The sequence below is a fragment of the Narcine bancroftii genome, chromosome 3 (genome assembly GCF_036971445.1).
Source record: "Narcine bancroftii isolate sNarBan1 chromosome 3, sNarBan1.hap1, whole genome shotgun sequence".
Lineage (NCBI taxonomy): Eukaryota > Metazoa > Chordata > Chondrichthyes > Torpediniformes > Narcinidae > Narcine > Narcine bancroftii.
The window spans coordinates 64,354,733-64,376,974 of NC_091471.1; the positions used below are offsets into that span (position 1 = coordinate 64,354,733).

The window sequence follows — 22,242 nt, forward strand, 5'->3', positions numbered from 1 at the left end:
TGTTAAAAATTTGGTTGATGGAATCAATGGCTTTGTGGCCAAGTTTCCAGACAATACCAAGATAGGTAAAGGGGGAGGTTGTAGTAAGGATGTAGGGAGCTGCAGAGGGACTTGGATAGGTTGGGAGAATGAACAAAGAAGTGGCAGGTGGAACACAGTGTAGGGAAGTGTATGATCATGCATTTGTTAGAAGGATGAAGGTGTAAATTATTTTCTAAATGGGGAAGAGAATTCAGAAAACTGAAGTCAAAAGGGACTTGAGAGTCATTGTGCAGGATTCCCTAAAGGACTCAGATGCAGGTTGAATCAGTAGTAAGGAAGGCAAATGCAATATTATCAAATGCAATATTATGATAAGACTAGAAGATAAAACCAAGGATATAATGCTGAGACTTTATAAGGCATTTGTCAGATCACATTTGGAATATTGTGAGCAATTTTGAGTCCCATTCTAAGGAAGGATGTGTTAGTACTGGAGAGGGTCCAGAGGAGGTTTATGTGTTTCCAGGGTTGGGACGATTAACGGGTAGCACAGTCAGCAAAGATTGGTGGTGTGTTTTATGTAGCAGTTAGTGTGATGCTATTACTGCACCAGCAACCTGGATTCAAATCCGGTGCTGTCTGTAAAGGAATTTGTATGTTCTCCCTGTGCCTGCATGGGTTTTCTCTGGTTTACTCCCACCCTCCAAAATGAATGGAGTTGGAGGTTAATTAGGTGGCAATTTAAATTTAATGTCTGTGGAGCATTTGGTGGCTCTGGGCCTCACTGGAGTTTAGAAGGATGAGGGGAGAACTCATTAAAACTTACCAAATATTGAAAGGACTGGATAGATTGGACGTGAAGTAATGGGAGAGTCGAAGACCAGAGGACACAGATTAAAAGGGCATCCCTTCAGAACAGGGGTGAGGAGAAATTTCTTCCACCAGAGGGTGATGAATCTGTGGAATGAATGTATGGCTGCAGGCTGCTTCGGAAGCCAAGTCATGGGGTGTATTTAAAAAAAAGTTGATAGGTTTCTGATTAGTAAAAATACATTATCCATGATTCAAATCACAGAGCAAACTCAAGGGACTAAATGGCCTCATTCTGTTCCAACGTAAGTCCACAAGACTAATCTAAACAATGATTTTAAAACAAAATCAGTGCTAATTGGTACTTTGGCAACAAATGTCTGTGCTCACAAAAAAATCAGTGTAATGACTGAAAAAAATCACCCTGGTAATCAATTATTTCAAGACAATAATCTAATCTTCAAACATAGATCACGAACACAGTTTATATTAAGGTTGTTGAACTCTCAAGTTAGGTTTATTACCTTGCAATCAAATCAAGCTGTTATATATTAATCAAGTTATATAATTTGTAATACAATTTTGCCTTTTACACCAGAAGAGCTGATGGTTTTTCATTTTAAATTAAAAAGTGAAATATCCATGAGGATCATCAACTAGAGGTGGGAAATTTAAAAATAATTACATGTTCAAGAAATTTACAAAGAATAATCACTGGTATCTAAAAAAATTAATCTCAGCTAAGTCAGTGAAAATTATTTGCTGTTCTTAGGAACATTTTATTTAATTGTTGAAGTAGCAATTGCAGATAAAAATGAATGGAAGTAATAATATCCACTTCTTATTTATTTAAGAATAATACCAGTTCACTGTTGGTCATTTTATTTATTTTGTTGGCAGCACAGAAAATAAAATTATTTGGACAGGTCAGAGGTCAAACAAAATCCCACCTTTTAATATTGAGTTTTTCAATAAATATTGTTCTTCTTTGGCGGACGAAGATTTATGGAGGGGTATGTCCACGTCTGCTGCAGGCTCGTTGGTGACTGACAAGTCCAATGAGGGACAGGCAGGCACGGTTGCAGCGGTTGCAAGGGAAAATTGGTGGGTTGGGGTTGGGTGTTGGGTTTTTCCTCCTTTGTCTTTTGTCAGTGAGGAGGACTCTGCGGTCTTCTTCCAAGGAGGTTGCTGCCCGCCGAACTGTGAGGCGCCAAGATGCACGGTTGGAGGCGAGATCAGCTCACTGGCGGTGGTCAATGTGGTAGGCACCAAGAGATTTCTTTAAGCAGTCCTTGTTCCTCTTCTTTGGTGCACCTCTGTCTTGGTGGCCAGTGCAGAGCTCGCCATAGAACACAATCTTGGGAAGGCGATGGTCCTCCATTCTGGAGACATGACCCACCCAGCTCAGTTGGGTCTTCAGCAGCGTGGATTCGATGCTTGCAGACTCTGCCAGCTCGAGTACTTTGATGTTGGTGATGAAGTCATTCCAATGAATGGACTCGCCAAGGCAAATAGCGCCTTTGGAAGACTACACAAAAGAGTCTGGAAAAACAACCACCTGAAGAAACACACAAAGATCAGCGTGTACAGAGCCTTTGTCATACCCATGCTCCTGTTCGGCTCTGAATCATGGGTCCTCTACCGGCATCACCTACGGCTCCTAGAACGCTTCCATCAGTGCTGTCTCTGCTCCATCCAATAAATATTAAGGATTATCAAAATATATGTAATGCTTCATTCAACAAAATATAGGCAAAGCTACTTTAAGATGCTCCTTAGTTAAAATAAAATAATTTAGATCAAAATTTGCAGGCATATATTAGCAACTGCACATGCATTGCTTCTGTACATTTCCTGCATCAAGGCAGATTATATTTTCTAATCTTGGAAAAACATGTTACATTTCAGGTGAATCTGACACATAATCCTATGTAAAGTTCTAAAAATATAGTTTATAGTGGACGATAAACTATACAATCAAGTCAAAGGACAGGTGGAACCATAAAATCATATCAACAAAATCTATTTTTTTTATCTATCTATCTGCTGCATTCTGATGGACCAATGGTTCTTTCCACTCACATTCCACCTTAAGCAATCCCTATGCCTTCGGTGCTCTGTGATTAGTAAGGGATCGCTTAAAGTGGTACGTGAATGGAAAAAGAAGGTTGAGAATCATTGCTCTGGACCCACTTGTTACTGAAATATTTTGCTTGAGAAAAATTGTCATTGGCCCATTTCCTTTGGAGTTAAGAAACCGTGCACATAGCAAGTCAATTAGGTATGATTAAAACAGTGGTTTTCAAACTTTTTCTTTCCACTCACATACCACCTTAAGCAATCCATTACTAATCACAGAGCACCTATGGCATAGGGAATACTTAAGGTGGTATGTGAGTGGAAAGAAAAACATTGAGAACTATTGGGATAGACCATCAATTTTTGGATTTTTATGGTGCTGGATAAACAGATTTTCCAGATTATTGGGTATTATCAATATCACAGTCCATTTTTATTTCACTTTCTATCTAGATTATTATAGATCTGCAGCATGGAACAGACACTTTGGCCCATCTTACCTCTGCTGACCAAGCTGGACCCATTTATTAAGATTGATCCCATATCCCTCTAAATATTCCTCTAAAGGCAAGAAAGAACTACAGAGCGTTGTGAACTTGGCCTGCGACATCACAAGCATCAGTCTCCATTCCATCAAGGACAAGAGACGGTGTCTTAAGAAAGCAGCCTCTATCCTCAAGGACCCTCACCATCCAGGCCATGACTTTTTCATACTGCTACCATCAGGAAAGAGGTACAAGAGCCTGAAGATGGACACCTAATGGCACAAAGACAGCTTCATCTCCTCTGCCATAAGATTTCTGAATGGACAATGAACCACAGACACTACTTCATTTTCTCTTATTTTTGCACTAATTTATTTGTAAATGCAGCTTATAGCTACATTTGCACTTTAATGCTGTTGCAAAAGAACAAATTTTGTGATTATGTTCATGACAATAAATTCCTATTCTGATTCTGAAATTCAAGATTCAATTTATTGTAATAACAATTTAACAGTGTCATATTACATGAAATTTCTTTTTGCCTGCTGCAAGGCAGACAGATTCACCACCTGTAGCAATTATCTATGGGCTTCTTAAAGTCTTACAGTCAGAGAGAAGCAAAAGAAAGTCCCCCCCCAGAGCCACCGAGTGTCCGTAGATTTGCCTACAGCGCTTCCGCAGCCCCTGTAGCCACACAGAGACCAGTCCAAATCTTCTTACATCCCGGTTCCGATACCTGGTACCCCCTCCAGCCAGTTTGAGCCAGTTTCCATCAGTCCCCAGTGTGAGTCTCCCAACAGCAGCCCACAGCTTTCATGGGTTCCCCGCCTCGAGTTACCAGCAGCCCACCACATGCACTGGTCCCTCAGTCACAGATCCCCCTCACTGGTTTGCCACTGTGGTCACTGTCCATGCAGGTTGTCTCCTCCACTTCTCCCTCTCAGACGGTGTGTGATCTTCCCGTCCTCTGGTGCCCTGCTCTAGTCCTCCGCTTCCCTTGGGACAATAGCCCCTCATGGCTGCTGCCGATTAAAAGGTGCCGAGGTCACGGGATTTCAACCAAAGCCCATGCGGAGCTGACAGCAGTCAACTGGGCGTCTGGACCCCACAGGAGTGCTGCATCTTGTCTTCCGTGCCTTCCAGGGGTCCGCACCAGTGACAGTGATGCCACTGCAGCAGCTCCGGCACCACCACCATCTTCAATTCCTGTTCAGAAAATTATTTCCTATTCAAGTACATAAGCTGTATAACTATTCCTTAATTATTTATAACTGCCTGCTGCCCACATTTTCATTTCAATACTTTTTTCCCAACTGATAGCAAATGTTCCCACACTGGATGTGCATTACCTTTTCATGGAATGCAGTATGTTTCTCCTTCCATGTTTTCTGCTTACTCAATATTACCAGAGACATTGAATGCAATTGCAACTTAGTTCATAGTTTCTTTAACTGGTTCTCCATTTACACATATTTGTTGTTGATTTACTTATACATAATCAACAAGAAATCAGTAATACAGGGTTCAGTTAATCAATTTAAAACCCCTTGTAGTCAGGCAATTAGGAGGGCTCCTATGACTCCTTGAACAAATGTTGCTCCACCATATATGTTGGTGTAGAATAACCCAGTTGAATTTGTAATAGGCCCTTTCATGCAGTGAAAAAGCCTGACTATAAAGGCGGAGATTCTCTGCCCGCACGTCAGGAGACTTACCTCTATGAATGCTCCATGGCCGGCTCCAAGGCACTGATTGAAATCCCTCTCGGGGAAGGATAATCGCTGCACTCCGCTGCCTCTCATGAATGGACAGCCGCTGCAAGCAGCTGGTTAGGGGTGGGCTGATGATGTCATGATGACACCGTCAGCCCGCAACCCATCTCCCCACTCACCCCTCTCCCTCCATGACCCACTCAAGGCAGGGGTGACCAGAGGGAATCATCAGGTCAGGGGCGGTTGGTGGGGGCCGTCAGGGCAGCCAGTGTGGGCTGTGACAGCCCCACCAACCGCACCAGCACCTCACCAGGCTGCTTTGGCCTTTTGGGCCGTTCTCTGTGGTTCAAAATGGGGGAAGAGTAATGGCTGACTTCCCTACTCATAATCCCCCATGCAGCTAGAACTGTTCTGGGAAACAGAACGGTTCCAGCTGTGTGGGGGATTATGGGTAGGGAAGACAGCTATTGCTCTGCCACGTATTTATGACAGGTGACGTTACGGCATCAGTCGCCAAGCCTCCATCGGCTTGGGAGGTCAACACAGGGCGTCGCTCTACATGAATGTGACGCAGGAGCAGCCTTTTATGTTTTACCTCCGCGCTTATAGCATGACAGGGCCTCAATGTCTGCACTTAATAAGTTGATCTCAATCAAGACAGCACTGGGAGTATCATTCACAGCTATCATTTTTGACTAAATTCCAGTTTAAATTTTGAACAAGGGTCATATTCTTGACAAGTGAAAGTGAATGATGCTTTTTTTTAAATTTCTCTCTGGACCCTTGTCTTTTTCTCCTCAAGAAAGCCATGTAGCTTTTAAAGCATTGTGCTACCACAATATAATTTGTAAAAATTATAGTGAAAACCATTTGTGCTGCACACTCAAACTGCCAAAATGAGCAAATTGGCTGAGTTAGTTACTATTGCAATAGGGAAGGAACAAAATAGAGACAAAACCTACAAACCCCAGGGTCAAGTGCAGTACACAGAAGTGTTGGAGAAATTCAGCAGGTCACGCAGCATTCATAGAAAGTAAAAGGCAGTCAACATTTTGGCCTGATTTTTGGTTGTGCTGAAGAAGAGCTCAGGACCCTTATGATTTAATAAAACTTTATAAATGTCATCTCTCAACCTCCTACACTCCAGAGATTAAAGACCCTTCCAATGTAACCTCTCTGTATAATTCAAATCTATCCAGACCATCTGGTGAATCTCCTTTGCACTCCTTCCAACATATTGATATACTTTCAATAAATGGGTGATCAGGAAAGCAAATGTGGCCTCACCAATGTCTGTACAACTGTGTCATGACATCCCAGTTTTTGTATTCAGTACCCTGTCTGATGAAGGCAAGCATGTCAAATGCCTTCTTCACCATCTTATGCACCTGACGTCACTTTCAAAGAACTGTGCACTTGTACTCCTAAGTTCCTCTCTCTTCTACAACATTCTATTAGCCACCTCATGGTTCACCTTCCCAAATTATCATCAATGGTTCTCAACCTCTTTCTTTCTACTCACATACCACTTTAAGTATTCCCTATGCTAAAGGTGGGCATGTGTTCACTGGAGAGCGATTCTGCGTTGTGGATGGCTACTTCCAGAGTGTTTGGCAGTTCGATTGTTTGAGGTAGGCACAGTCTTTTCTGCTCAGGTCGCCTTTGCCACACATAATCAGAGACACTTGCTACACAGGCTTCTCTGATCAGCAGCTACAGTCCCTTGCAAGCTCCTGCAGGGCCCTGACAAATTCATTGAATGTTTCCCTGGGTCTCTGCCTGCGCGAGTGGAGTACGTTCATTCACCTGTACCTTGAACTGATCTTTGAGGGTGTCCATGACTTGTCCATGACTTCTCCATAGATCTGGTAGTCCCAAATCATCCGGTAGACTTGGTGCCTCATGTACAAAAATAGCAGATGGAGCTTGTCTTCGTCGTCCTGGATTGCAGCTTCAGAGACTGCGAGAAATCTTTTTAAATAGTGGTGCCAGAGTGCAAATTTTTCGGCTGCTTCGGGTTCTCTCAGGTCAATCTTTAGGCGGTCCAGCTTCAAGTATTTGTCCATGTTCTGAAGAAACAAAGTCTTGCACAATCAGTTACGCAAAGACTGAAGTTACTGGAACTGAAGACTTTTACCAGCAAGAGATGGACAACATCCCTTGTGTTGCTGGCTCACACTGACCCGGGCTTGATCTGGGGGCAGGCTTGTAGCATGGGGGATGAAGGGAGGAATCACAAGCCGGCCATTGAGAGCAGGGTCAAATATAAAAGGTCATATCATTTATATACACAATAGTGGTTTCACCACGCTAACTCTTTATTTCCTGGTATCATTCTAGTAAATCTTCTCTGAACCTTTTCCAATGCCAGCATGTCTTTTCTCAAATATGGCACCAAAAACTATGCTCAGCATTTCAAGTGAAGTCTAACCCTTTATAGATTCTCAACATTACATCCCTGCTCTTGTATGCTCTCCCTCTAGAAATGAATGCCAGTATTGCATTTGCCTTCTTCACTATAGACTCAACCTGGAGGTCAACCTTTAGGGTATCCTGCATGAGAACTCCCAAGTCCCTTTGCACCTTGGAATTTTGAAATTTATCCCTATCTAAACAATTAGTCTTCCCATCTATTTCTTCTCCCAAAGTACATGACCGTACACTTTCCAACATTGTATTTCATGTGCTGCCTCTTTGACCATTCTCCTAATCTATCCAAGACTCTCTGCAGCCTTTCGGTATCCTCAGCACCACCTATTTGGTATCATCTGCAAATTTCAACATAAAACCTTCTATACCATAATCCAAATATAGAATGTAAAAAAGAAGCAGCCTCAACACCGACCTTGCAGAGCACCACTGGTACCTGGTATCCCACCGGAATAAGATCCCTTTATTCCTATTCCCTATTCACTGCTGACCAACCAATGCTCAATTGCAGGAAGGATGCTAGAAACAGAGAGTGGGAATAAGGGGATCCTATTCAGATTGGTATTCTGCAGGGGTACGTCAGAGCTGCTTCTTATGAGTCTGTGAAACTTGTTGCCACAAGTGGCACTGGAAGTGAAGTCATTAGGTGTACTTAAGACAGAAATTGACATGTATTCAAGGGTTACGGAAAGAGGCTGGGGAGTCGGGCTGAGTGATAAAGATCAGCTCATGATTAAATTGCAGATTAGACCCGACAGGCTGATTTGCCTACTTCTGCTCTTATATCTCATGATCTTGTACTCTAGCCATGCTAGTATTGATCCTGTAATTCCATGGACTCTCATCTTATGTGAGGCACATTGTCGAAGACCTTTTGAAAGTCCCAGTCCACAACATCCACTGCATCTCCCCTGTCTATCCTATTTGTGATCTCTTCATAAAATTGCAATACGTTTGTCAGGCATGATTTTCCCTTAAGGAAACCATACTAACTTGGGCCTATCTTTTCATACACACTTATCCTTGATAATTGACTCAACAGCTTCCCAACCACTGACATTAGCTGTGGCAGATTAACCATTAGGCTGAAGCCTAGGGGCCTGGAAGGTAAGGGGGCCCAATGCATTATGGTTTGATTAAATTGATTAATTAAAAACAATGAGGTTCATTAATCAGCCTAACGATTAATTCACCACTGGTTGTAGAAGCATAATTTGACCCCTTGTAACCATGCCATCTCATTAAAAGAATGTCCATTAACCCCAGGCAGACTACAGCGCCAGCGATCGGGACCAAGGTTCAAATTCTCTGTACATTTTCCCCATGTCTGTGTGAATTTTCTCCAGGGGTCCACCAAGATTTCTCCGATATTTATTTGTTAAACCTGCCAAATATGAGAGACCCCTGAACTGAACCTGAACTTGCGGCAGCGTTGCCACTGGCCCGTTTTTGACTGCTTGCGCTGGGTGTTTAAGATTTCTTAGAAACACATTTGCGGTGTATTTCATTAATAATAACGCCAGCATGTCTGTGAGTCTGCAGCTTCACACACAACTGGCAACTCGTGCTCACTGCCTCCTTCGCCCGCGACTGCTGAGCGAAACCACGCAAAATCTACAAGCTATAGCTGTGCTTTGGACCAGACCTGGACCCAGCCAGATTCCCCTTTCTCTTCAGTTGCATTGCATTCAGATGGCGCCAGCCAGGCAGCCGAGTAACCCCTGCAACTGCAGCTCACAGCTTACGATGCCCTTTACATCTGCTGCAACAATCAAACAACTCCCTCCCAAGTGGCCATGACTAAAAAATTGGTGGGTTGTACTTAACAATTGGATGTGTTACCACTGGAGAACATTTAGGAACAACAAAAAATGTAAATGTTTCAGGAAAAAAGGTGGGGGGGGGGGGGCGCAAAGAACAGATTTGGGGCAAGAGAGTTGGAGGAAACTGACTAGTGTCAGGACTATGCATCAGAAGTCACTGGAAATCAGGCTAATAGGTCTAGAATTTACTTTCTGCTGCCTTCCTAAATTGTCACTCCTATCACTAATGCAGGTTTGAATCCAGTTGACCAATTCATCTTGGGTCCCATGTGATCTGACCTTCCAGAGAAATGTGCTATGCAGGGCCCTGTCAAAGGCTTTGCTGGTCTAAGTATACAATGTCCACTGCTCTGCCTCATCAACCCTCTAGGTCATTGCTTCAAAAAATTGTATCAGATTTGTGGGATACAGTCTCCTACTTTCAAACCATGCTGACTACCATTAATCATATTGGACAGTGAAGATTTTGCTTCCTGAACACTTTTGGGTCTATTTTATGGATTTTGCGCTGCTGATCATGAAAATTACCTTAATATTTTCCTGTCATGTACCATTTTTTTAGATATCACCTATTTTTGTGATTTCCTGTCATATTTTAAGTCTACTTCAAGCATACAAAAACATGGTGCAATATGTAATTGAAATTTTATTTTCTGCATTCACTCTTGAATTTCTTCCCTGCTGATCTTGGTGCAGTCAATGATGAACATGATGAAAGATTTCACCAGGATATTGCGATCATGGAAAAGCAGCAGTAGGGAGACTGGAAAGGGTGGCACGGTCAGTGGAGTGGTTAACGCAACGCCTTTACAGCGCCAGCGATCGGGACCAGATCTGGGTTCGAATCTAACACTTTCTGTAAAGACCTGAGTCTGCGTGGGTTTTCTCTGCTACTTCCAAGACCAACACACTGAGCACGGCCCCAACCACCCCCCCCCCCCCCCCACCCCGCAGGGCTGCATGCTTAGTCCACTGCTGTTCAATCTGCTGACCCAAAACTGTGCAACTAAACACAGGTCAAACCACATCACCAAGTTCTCCATGGTCCTGGAGAAATGCTATCTCATCCTTACCATGCGAGCATGGTATAAACGATAAATAAAGCTGACTTGACTTGACTTTCAATGCTTGTGCTTAACATCTAATCACTCACTTGCCATGTGGGTCATTTTGTAGTTAGAAATTTTTTATTGTACTGTAGTTATCTACAATACTGCCTAATAGCAGATACAAAGAGAAGCAGATGTAATCAGGTTGGAGATGTTTATAAAATGGAGCTGGTGATGTCAATATGGTTACCCTGTTCCTGGCCACGATTTAATAGCAACTGTTTGTATCTCTCTATTCATTCTCCTGAATTATTAAGAATGGAATGTGCTTAGAAAATGGAAGTAAACAGCTAAATAGGTATTGTCAGCCTTGCTACAGTTTCCTCACCACCAACATAACATCAGCATCTTACACATGTGACAAATTAATACATGGATTTTATTATGTGATCCATTAGAGTTAGATAGTCATTGCCAAGTAGAGGAATGTATTGATGACTGAACAATAATTAGATATCATAAATAGATTTACAGTATTAAAATTATATTATGAAATAACCATATTTATAACAGAATTATGTACAACATAAATAGTATTTGAAACTATTATTGAAAATATAATTCAAAAATCTAACAAGTTTCTTTCTTGAATAATGAAACTAGAAAAAGACAATGTTATTCACATCAAACTATGAATCTGCCTTGAACAATTTTCTCCATTCAATATCACAAGTACAATCATTGTTCACTTCTTGCCTGGTGTTCTACTGTTCCAAGCAATGAAAGCAGAATGGGAAAACAAACTATATTTTTGTTACAGCTGCAAATCCACCTGGCTTATGGATGATATTTACGTCTTGCATACAAGGTGCATTTAAAGCCTATCGTAAGCATATCCTGTATCCTTGCATAATTACTTCATTCATGGTAGAACCAATGTAAAGCTCTGAAAGTCATGCTCCACTGAAACTCCACTGGACATTGAACTATTATTAGTCTTACACCAGCATATTCTCATGGATGAGGACAAATTCTCTGGAATCCTTGGAGCAGAATGAATATGTCCAATGGGGCATTTCCAATTTGCGAGAGCATATATTCAAAGGTAAAAGTCCAAGTAATACAACTGTTAAGAATAACCAAGGCAGCAGGAAGCATCTCGTTGGTAACAGCCGGGAGCCATCTGAAATTAACTGGTAATATTGAAGATCTTCTTTTAAACTTCCGTTAATATCTGAAGTACAAAAGAAAAATAATGATAAGCATTGAAAAATATTAAGAAATAATCAAATGCAAGTCAAAATTATTTAGCTTCAAAATAGTTAACATTGAAAATTACTGCCCTATTCTCTAACTTATCTAGATCAGAGTCTCCATGTTTTCATTAATATTCCTTCCTATTATTCCAAAGTTTATCTTGATTATCCATCTTCTCTGTTATGGGCCCAGAGGACCCCAAAATCCAGCAGCAGCAATAGAAATTCACCGACAAATAGTTACTTAAATAAAAGTAGATTTTCATTTTCTTTAAACATAAAAAAGGATCAAACTTTAACTTATTATGATTAACTTAACCATACTTAACCCCTTTCTAATTCTAAGTGCACGTGTATGTAATGTGTACAATTTCAGAAAAATTTCTTTGATTCACAGACCAATCTCACTTCTCACTCCTCCAAATTCACCAGATATCAAGCAATTCTCATACTGTGCACAGAATTTAACATTTCTGAATTTTCACCAAGCTCTGGTATTTAAATGGTTACAGCTCAGGAAGGTTCTTGTCAGTTTCAGAGAGAGATTTGTTGCTCATTGGACACACACAAACTGATTCCTTCCGATTCGCCACTTTAGTGTCTTGCTGAAGAAACTTGCCCCATCAGATTTTCCAAATGATAACCTCTTCTTCAGCAGGTCAACACAGAGTTCCTTTTGTTTCCCTTATTTCAGGTGAAACATTCTAGCCAGCCATTTCCTCTTGTATGGAGTACAAGGGTTTTCAACAGGCTGAACTAACAACTCACAACCCGTCTTCAAAATGGGGTTTCAACAAGCTGCCAGTTTGCCATGACTGCAGAAACTAGTCTTCCCTCTCTTAGAGAAAGCCTGTTTGGTCTCTTATCTCTCTGCTTGCAAAATTACATGACCTTCTTAGAACAGCAAACTGCAACCAAACAGATTGCAGTGCAGGACCCAAACTTCTGAGTCCATTCATCTGTTGCTTTCAAAACAATAATCCTGCCTTTGAAGTTCTATAGCAAAGCAGTCTCATTGTTTTATTATCTTTGCAAAGGCTCTCGGTGCCTGCATGACTCATTTTCAACAAAGCTCTTGCATTTTAAATGAGATCTGTTTTGTGAAGTGTTTGTGCTTGTTTGTGACCTACACTACCCCCACAATCTATCTCCTTCAAAAACATATCTATATACAATATAAAATATGAAATAATCCATCACATCTTATTTATTTATTTCAGCTTTGAACAATTTTGTGTGTGTGTTTTTTCCTCAGACATCACTGGTTTAGTATCATTTTTTTTTGCTATATATCTGTACGATGGGACACTTTACAAGATCAGGAGCACTCTTGTTAAAATCACCATTATTCTCTCCCCAAAAAGAGATAATCATCTTTTCTGAAAACTATTACTTCAAAAGTGCACTTATTGTGCCACAGCCTCACACATTCATGCTTAACCTTTCATAATTCGATTCCAATTCTATCTTTGTAATTCTGCCTTTCACAAAGCACTTAAGTATCTCTAGCTTGTTACAAATTATATCATTTACAATCCTTGAAATTCAATGTAATTGACCAAGCAATTAACACTCAAGTACCACTTCATTTCCCCCTCCCCCCACCTCTAACCAGTTATCTCACTGCTGTATTGTTTCTTTGATAATCCATTGAAACAAATGGCATTTAGGCTTTCATTTATGTTTTTTTTACATATAACTGATGACTGTTGTTGACAATTATCACACCTACCTTCCGGAGTGGCCGCTTGCACTGGAACGACCAGAACGCCAAAAATTCGGATCTCACCACAAGTTTACACCATGCTTCATCACGTGTCATCAAGTGCCCCATTCATTACCCCATTGCCGCTGAACACCTGCAGTTGTGTTTAGACTGCAGGCATTCCATGAAAACCTCTCGGGGTCCAGGAGGTAAATTATTGTTCTGATATTTTACCTCCAGGACTTTTTACACAGACTGCATTCTGGAATTTTGAAAAAGTGCTAAGGTGATCCACCAAGCTAATTTATAGGATGAGATGGTTGTTCTAGCAAAGGCGACTAAATAGTTTGGATCTTTAATCCTTAAATAGTGGGGCAGGTTTGAAGGGCTGAATGAAGTACTCCTGTTCTTATCTTCTTATGACCTTCTGCTTCTAAAATCATGGAATTTTTATATCTAATAAGATTCTTTTCCATGTGGGCTGTATTGGTGATATCCTTCACCAATGACTAGAAATTTTAATCTGTTCTTTATTGTTCTGTGTTCCTTATCAAAGTTAACAACTCACTCTACATGACAAACCTCCTGTCACCTGGAAAGGATATATAGTGAAATCCCCATTATCTGGCATTCAATCAACCGGAAACTCCCAAAAAAAGGCAAAAGGACCAAGGAAATAAATAAATACATATATTTAAAAATAAATAATGTTTTTTAAAATAAAAGTTTAAAAGGAAGTTTAAAAGGTTCTCCTAAGTGAAGATGGGAGCAAACATTCAGCCAGCAAAGTGTCCCGGTTGTGCCCCACCTGCAGTAGCTGTTTGAACAAAGTTTCAATAAAGTTGTGTTTGAATGAACTGATGGCATTCAGGATGAAGAGCCAGCCAATGCCACTTGGTTGACTCACCCAACGTGTCTCCCTATCCGTGCTTAGTAAGAGTATATTATTAAGTACGTTGGTATGGCTTTATCTGTAAACTTAGGGGAAGAGGGGGTGGTTATTTATGTTGGCGGCATGGTTAGCATAGCAGCTAGCACACCACTGTTACAGGACCACCGACCAGAGTTTGAATTTAAAGAAAGGCGTGACGAGGGTCTGACGGGGAGATAAGTCGGGTTGTGCCAAGGTCCGACCAAGCCACTTGTGAGGAGGTGAGTCAGGTTGTCAGTGTGAGGGGAATGGGTTAATTATAATGGCAGATCAGTAGTGTAGTGGCCATCACAACACTGTTACAGCACCAGAGACTGGGCTTCAAATTTAAAATTTGTAAATTGCGGGAATTAGCTGATTAAAGTGAACTTTATATAATTAAAGACTACAATACTGACTTTTTTCAAATTACTTTACATTTTTTCACTGTATTTTGTCTTTTAAATGGTGTATTCTTAATGTAGGATTCTTAGTTAAGCATTGGAAGAGTGAGTCTCAGTCAACCGAAATATTTACATATCCGACACCTGCGATCCCCATAGGTGGTGGATAATAGGGATTTTACTGTACAGATAGTCCCTGATTTATGATAGTCTGACTTATGAATATTCAAAGTTATGATGGTTTGAATCCATAGTTTCGATTTCGAATTCCAATGCATCCCCATGCTTGCGATATGTGGCACACAACTCTTGCGCAACTTTGGGCAATGACAGCATCGTGCAATAGTAGCATAAAGCATACTTTTCCACGATGCTGACTCAACTACACTTGCAGTCTCTGTATTCAACATGCAACATGCTGTATTGAACATTTAATTATAAAAATGGTAATTGTGGCATTCTTTTTTGAATTAAGATTTTTTTCAACTTAAAATGGGAGCACCAGAACACAATCCCATTGTAAGTCAGGGACCACCTGTAATTTGTTTACATATATACTCATCAGTTATTACTGAAGACTTAAATTTGCTAATTTCATCAAGAAAGCATGAATGGGTTTAATGACCAATTTAAAAAAATACAAAGGATGCTACAGAAAGATTTCATTCTTACCACAGTCATCCTGAGATCCACGAATACAATGCAAAATCCCATAGCTGCACCTGCACCATGTACAATTTTTAGGCACCCATGCTCCTTCTGGAATGTAACCACAGTTCCTGTCACAGAGGAAATATATTAAAAAAAACACAGGTAAAATTGTTCAACATAAACTATCATTCAGCAAAAATTCATTCAAACGATTTAACTTTCTTTTTGCTATATCCCCCCTTCTCACAACTTTCATGAACACATATTTCTTCTCTGGGTTGTATAACGGATTATGTTATATTTTATATTGTATATAAATATGTTTTAAAGGAGATAGATTATGGGGTTTTTAGTTAGGTCACACACAGATACAAACACTTCGAAACAGATCTCATTTAAGATGCCAGAGCTCTGCTCAAGTCAGACAGTTCAGGCTCCGAGTGCCTTTGCAAAAACTTTGAAGAATGCCTATCAGGGCTTCACAAGTAGGTGTTAATTGGACATGTTGTGGAGAATGGATTATTGTTCTGGAAAGCAACAGATGAACAAACTCAGAAGATTGGGTCTGGTGCCGCAGTCTGAATGCATTTTGCTGTTCTAAGAGGGTCATGTGGTTTTCTCAGAGAGAGAGAGAGAATTCCGTTCTACAGTTCAGCAGCAGCATCTGGGACTGGAACATGACGAGCTGGCAAGCTTGTGGAAACCCCATTTTTAAGACAAGTGGTCCATACAAGAGGAGATGGCTGGCTGTATAATGTTTCACTTGAAATCAGGGAAACAAAAAGGAACTCTGTGATGACCTGAAAGAAAGATGCTATCATCTGGAAAACCATGTTGGGTCAAGTTTCTTTGGCAAGACACTGAAGTGGCTGATTCGAAGGAATTTGTTGTGTCCAACGAGCAACCAATAAGAACCTTCCTGCGCAATAACCATTTACCTTTCAAGCACCAAAGCCTGGTGTAATTCACAAATGTTCATCTCTGTGCTCAGTTTAAGAATTGCCTGATATCAGTGAACTTGAAGGAGTGAGAAGTGAGATTGGACTCTGAATCAAAGAACTTTTCTGAACTTATATACACATTACATACACTTGCGCTTAGAATTAGAAAGGGGTTAAGTTAGATGAAGTAAATTAATAGTAATAAACTGGTTTAATCCTGTTTTCATGTTTAAAAGTAATTAAAAGTAACTTTCATTTAAGTAACCATTTGTCTTGGTGTATTTCTATTGCTGCTAGGTTTTGGGGGTCCTCTGGGCCCATAACAGTTGTCACACAGAATGGAATTGAGCCACCTCAACCTTTTAATCAGCTATCTAATTAAAATATATTAGATTTTATTATCTAATTTTATATTAAAATATACATGAATATTAAAATATTCATTTTCATTATCTTTCTGTTCTTCACATACACATAGCCATTCACATATGACTTGGGGTTCTCCTTAATCTTACTTGCCACAGGTTTCTCATGCCCCCTTCGAGCTCTCCCAAGTCTTTTTTTATGTTCTTTCATGGCTAACATATAATTCTCATGAGCCCTTTCAGTTTCTTGCTTCTTAAATCTAATGTACATTTCCTTCTTCCTCTTAACCAGCTGCCTCACCTGTTTGTCAACCATAGTTCCCTTTTCCTACCATCTTTTCCCTATGTCAGAGGGACAAACCTACCCTGAATCCAATGCAAGTGATCCCTAAGCATCCTCTCCACAATAATTGTGTGCTTTTTAGCATGAACATCTGTTCCAAATTTAGTCTCCCTAGTTGCTGCCTCATCCCATCATAATTAGCCTTCCCCATTTAAACTCTTTCCCATTTTGTCTGCATTTATCCCTGTCCATAGCTATGTTAAACCTCAGGGAGTTGTGATCATTATCAGCAAAATGCTCCCCCACTAAGAGGTCTGTCACCTGACCAGGTTCATTACCCAGTACTAGATCCTGTATCGCCCCTCCTCTGGTCAGTTAGTCCACATACTGTGTCAGGAATCTTTCAGGAAGGACATCAATAAATTGGAAGGGGTGGAGCAAACATTCTCTGGATATTGTTGGTGGGGTTTAGTTATAGGGAGAAAATGGATAGGCTGGGGTTCCTTAGAGTGGAAGCATTTTATTTACAAAATCATGAACGTTCAGTCTTTTTCCAGGGTAGATGATTCTAGAACTAGAGGACATAGGTTTCTGAAAGGTTTATGAAGGACAAATTCACTACTTGTGAAAGATTTAGGAAGGACCTGAGAGGATTTTTTTCACTCAGAGGGTAAGTGCACATCTGCAATCAACTGCCAGTGAAAACTGTAGATGTGGGCACAATGACAACATTAAAAAGATAATCAGGCAGATAGGAAAGGCTTAGAAGAATATGGACGTTCAGGCAAATGGTAGTAGCCCAGAATACCATATTGGTCAATGTGGACTAGTTGGAGCAATGTCTATTCTTTGTTGTATGACTCAAGGCCCTTTCAAGCAAGGAAAATGCCCGACTGTAAAGGCGGAGGTTCTCTGCCCTTACACCTAGAGACTTACATTTCTAAATGCGTTGTGGCCAGCTCGAGGCACAGAATCCAACCCTTCTCAGGGAAAGATAATCGGCGGAGCGCTGCGCTCTGCCATCTGGCTTGAATTACAGCAGCTGCAAGTAGCTGATTAGGGGCAGGCTGATGACAATGTCAGCCCACAATCCATCTCCACACACACCCCTCTCCTTCCATGATCCCCTCAAGGCAAAGGCAGCCAACGGAAGCTGTCGGACAGTGGGGGCTGGCAGGAGCTGTCAGGGAGTGGCCGGTGCAGGCTGTGACAGGTAAGTAGTGATCATGGTTAATTCTGGAACATTATATGCTAATCAGAGAATGCAACCTGGTATTTTCCAGCTTATTATTTATACTTATTGGTCAACCAAATGAGGTTCATGTAACTGAGAAGCATCTGAAAGTTTTAATTTTATGAATCAATATGAAATTCAAAATTTATTATTTTTATAATATAATTTTAAATGGAGTCATGCTTATTTTACAATGATCTAGAGAAAGAATTGAGTGAAATTTTGCTTCAAGGATCCCAGAAACCAAGATCCCTGAATTCAATTCAAATTGGCATCTTTTTGACTTGTGTGATTCGGCAGCACTTGAATTTTTTCCACTATTTCATGGTCCCCTATTCAATCTGTGCAGTGAATTTATTAAGAGAATGGATACTGGAAGATATTGAGGCTGCACTCAAAATGTGGGAGATGTGAGTTGGGTCTGGGGTTGAAAGAACTGTATATCAAGATGTACATGCTACCTGTAAGTGAAGTTGACTTGAGAAAAAGTGTTATAGGAAGCAGAAAACTGACCAGTTCTGGAACATCAAGATGACAACTGTTTTGCTGCCTGGGATGTAAGAAGAATTATTTATTGAACAAGTAACTGAATGATTAATTTTCGATGGGCCTGAACAGATAAGGCATATGTACTGAACCAATCAGGATAAGGCTAGCTTTAGAAAGAAGAGCAAAATCAGACTAATCAAGGGTATGAAAGATAAATATATTATTATGCTAATTAAAAGACGAGAAACACATTGTTTCTCCAGTAGCATGTTATGAATATAAAAGCTTGTCCAATAAAGAGTGAGGGGAAGAGAACCAAGTTTTTAAATCTGGTGTTAGAGGAAGAATTTTGCTCAAATCCTCATGAAGCAATCCCACCTTTTGATTGTGGGCCAGTTAAAGCCAATTTGTCACCATCAGATCATGGTATTTAAGGAGAACGTTATACCTTTATCAGATGATACAGCAACCAATGGTGTAGAAAAGTTTATTTCCTGACAACAGACAAATGCAGAAGAGAAAGATTTTTAAAAAGTGAATACATGAAATAGAAAAAAATCCACTATCTTTATATTGAGAATAGGTTGGTAGGTGAAGAGAGGGAAAAAGAGGAGAGAGAGAGAGAGAGAGAATTATGCAGGAAGATAGATGAAAATAATCCAATCCAATGTTCATTAAGCAGCAAGCAAATGTGTGTTGGCAGAGGGAGAAACACTGTACCGTTTCAAGAGTAGAGTCATCATGATGTTCTCCATTTCCTAACCTGAACCCCTGCAAACAATTGTGGTAATTTTGCCACTATACTAGCTGAAATCCGTAAAATTCAATACTGTTAATGAGAGAAGACAAAAAACCATTGGAATTATGTTAAGTTTCAACCTTTTGGATGTATGCAACTCGTATCTACTTCAATTATGACCAACTGAGAAGATTCTGATTCTTAAATTTGAACAACATCATACCTCATGCGTTCATCATATTGACAACTTCTCCCCACAAAGTGTTTTGGGCAAATGCAGAAACTGCCAAGTACACACGTTCCTCCATTATGACAACAACTCCTGTTTAGCTTGCTACCTAGGGAAAGAAAAATAATTCGTAAACCTTCAGAAATAGGTCTATTTTGAGAATATTCCTTCAATTTCTGCAGCACCACTTATTCTTAGAGATGTAGAACTAATTTGAATCCAGTGACTGCCCTGATTTGGTGATAACAAGGTGGGAGTGAGTCACATTGATAAATGATGCAATTATTTTTGGCATTTGGTTTGTTCAAATGTAAAGAAAATTATGTTAATATGTTAGGCTGCCAAAGATTTTTAGGAACCAGATATACACAAATCTGGATCTCTCCACCAGTGTTATGAACTGAGATTGATCTCACCAGGATTTTAGGTTGCATTATTACAAATATCTCTTGTTTACCTCCTTATTACAAATATCTTCAGGATTAGAAGAAAATACCAGCCAACATCTGGTGAATTTTAATGAAAAGAGCACACTGTGGAAGAGAAGTGAATTAAGGACTGGGGTTGAGCTGTAATGCTCTGGCTAAGTAAAACAATTTAAATTATGACAACAATTTAGTATTGCTGATCCTCTCAGAATTTTGGATCAGATAAATTGGAGATTAAAATCCACAGTCACTCAATCCATAAACTACACTCAAAACATTAAATGTCATGTCTTTAGAGATTTGACGTTGTTATCCACTGTTGCTCTTAGCTCAGAAGGCTATAGGTTCAAGCCTACTCCAGAAAATTTGAAACATAATCCAGGCCAATACCCCAGAGGGTTGGGGGGGGGGGGGGGGTTACTGAGCAGTTAGGAATACCATCTTTTCATTTAGATGTTTATCTGAGATCATATCTTGCCCTCCTAGGTGACCATAAGAGATGGCTTTGAACTCACCCTGAAATTCAGCTGATATTATGACATAAATTGGAATTTTACTGTGTGCTCTTATGGACAGCTCAAGGGCCTGTTTTCCCATGACTCAAGTTGAAGGTTGTGCCCATCTATCTCCGCACCAAGTTACATCCAATTATCCTCCCAAAATCATTTCAATATACCCAACCTTAATGCTCCCATAAATCAATATCAACAACCAGAACCCAAAGAAACCCTGATGCATTTCAATTCACCCCAAAACTTGAAGATGTTGCTCATAGAGAGCACAAGCCAGACTTGAAAACTTTTAAATGTAACCTCTACTTCGCCTCATCTACTTATTTTTTAAAAAGGTCCAAGTCCAGATCTCAGTGAGGGTAATGCTTCAATAATTGCCACTGTGTTGCTCACAGTTAATCATGGAAATCATGGATGGGCTAAGGTGGGGGAGTCGGGATTAGGGTCAGTTTGGTGGCTGAGTATTGCCTCCCAGAGAGAGCATGGTGGAAAGAGCAAGGCGCTTTCCCGAAGGATCCAAAGGTGGGCTCCTTTTTATATTCTGGATCTTAAAATGTGGTCAACAGTTGGGAATTCGATCCTTCCCACCCAGCTCGGAGGATGATAATAAAACCAGGCGAGCGTGCTCTGTTTACTTTCCTAAGACTCGCTTGTTTGTCTAAGGATTAAAAAGCTTTAAAAAAAATTTGATTGATTGATCGAAGGGGGACGAGGCGAAAGCTGAACTCGGATCAAGTTGACTGGACCGGCCGGAGTGAACAGCGAGGCCACCCCTGTCCGACCTCTGCGGCGCCGATTGCCGACACTTACTGTCCGTCAGTCCAATGAAGGGAATGACCGCTTCGTGGCTTCGAGATCTCCGGTCTTCCGCCTGTTTATTCAATCGATTCAAGCGTCTTAAAGAGGATCTGGGCACCTTCTCCGTGTCTTTCTGAGCGGTGACACCTGGGTCATCGCAGTGGGGACCCTCGCAGCCTGAAACTGACCGAACGGAACAGTGAAGGCATTGCCAGGTGTCACAGGGCATCCAAAACGACCCCGTTCCCCTGCAATCGCTTACCGGTCTCAGGCCCCGCCGTCCTGAAGAGGAACATCACCGCCGAGAGGAACCTTTAGAAAAGAGAAGGGGCGGCGGTGAATACGACACGGACACGAGGATCGCCACGCCGCCTTCTCGGCAAACTTACCGAAAGGCTCTCCCGAACTTCATCTTCTTTGCCAAGGGTCCTGCTTCATTGGCGCTGGGAAACGCACACACGAGTCCGGCGAGGGGAGGGGACCATGCGCCCGTTCCGTCAACTGCGGGGATTCACACCTCCTGCCTCCCGAACCGATACATCCCTCCCAGCCCGTCCCGCCTCCCCATTCAAATCAGCCAAGAGCGGAATTTTCCCACTCGCTTTTGCTCGCTCGTCTCCAGACGCGCACCGAGAATCTCCCCGATTAAGACCTGGTTCTCCGAGCAACTCCTGGAGCCGCACCGAGAATCTCCCCGATTAAGACCTGGTTCTCCGAGCAACTCCTGGAGCCGCACCGAGAATCTCCCCGATTAAGACCTGGTTCTCCGAGCAACTCCTGGAGCCGCACCGATAATATCCCCTATTAATACATGGTTCTCCGAGCAGACGCTGGAATCCGGAGCAACGGCTTGCTGGAGGATCACGGCGGAGTTCAGTGGGATAAAAGAAGGGACCATTCTCTTTCTCCCACTGCTCCTTCTCTCGCT

General features: G+C 41.1%; 1 protein-coding gene across 1 annotated transcript; it reads right to left on the reverse strand.

Annotated features, from left to right (window-relative positions):
- Positions 1–11,046: 11,046 nt before the first annotated feature.
- Positions 11,047–21,761, reverse strand: LOC138756128 (cryptic protein-like). The gene is made up of 6 exons (XM_069922781.1): positions 21,704–21,761; positions 21,577–21,626; positions 21,327–21,497; positions 19,571–19,685; positions 15,318–15,424; positions 11,047–11,604 (listed from the first exon to the last, which is right to left on the reverse strand). The coding sequence occupies exons 1-6, from the start codon at positions 21,724–21,726 to the stop codon at positions 11,369–11,371; spliced, it is 702 nt and encodes a 233-aa protein (XP_069778882.1). The 5' UTR covers positions 21,727–21,761; the 3' UTR covers positions 11,047–11,368.
- Between the last annotated feature and the right edge of the window lie 481 nt (positions 21,762–22,242).

Bases quoted from the DNA above. Each gene is read 5' to 3' on its own strand.
- LOC138756128 (XM_069922781.1), bottom strand. From the start codon at position 21,726: ATGAAGTTCGGGAGAGCCTTTCG. The intron at 21,627-21,703 runs GTAAGTTTGCCG...TCTTTTCTAAAG, and splicing joins AAGTTCGGGAGAGCCTTTCG to GTTCCTCTCGGCGGTGATGT. The intron at 11,605-15,317 runs GTAAGAATGAAA...TTTGTACTTCAG, and splicing joins TGGATCTCAGGATGACTGTG to ATATTAACGGAAGTTTAAAA.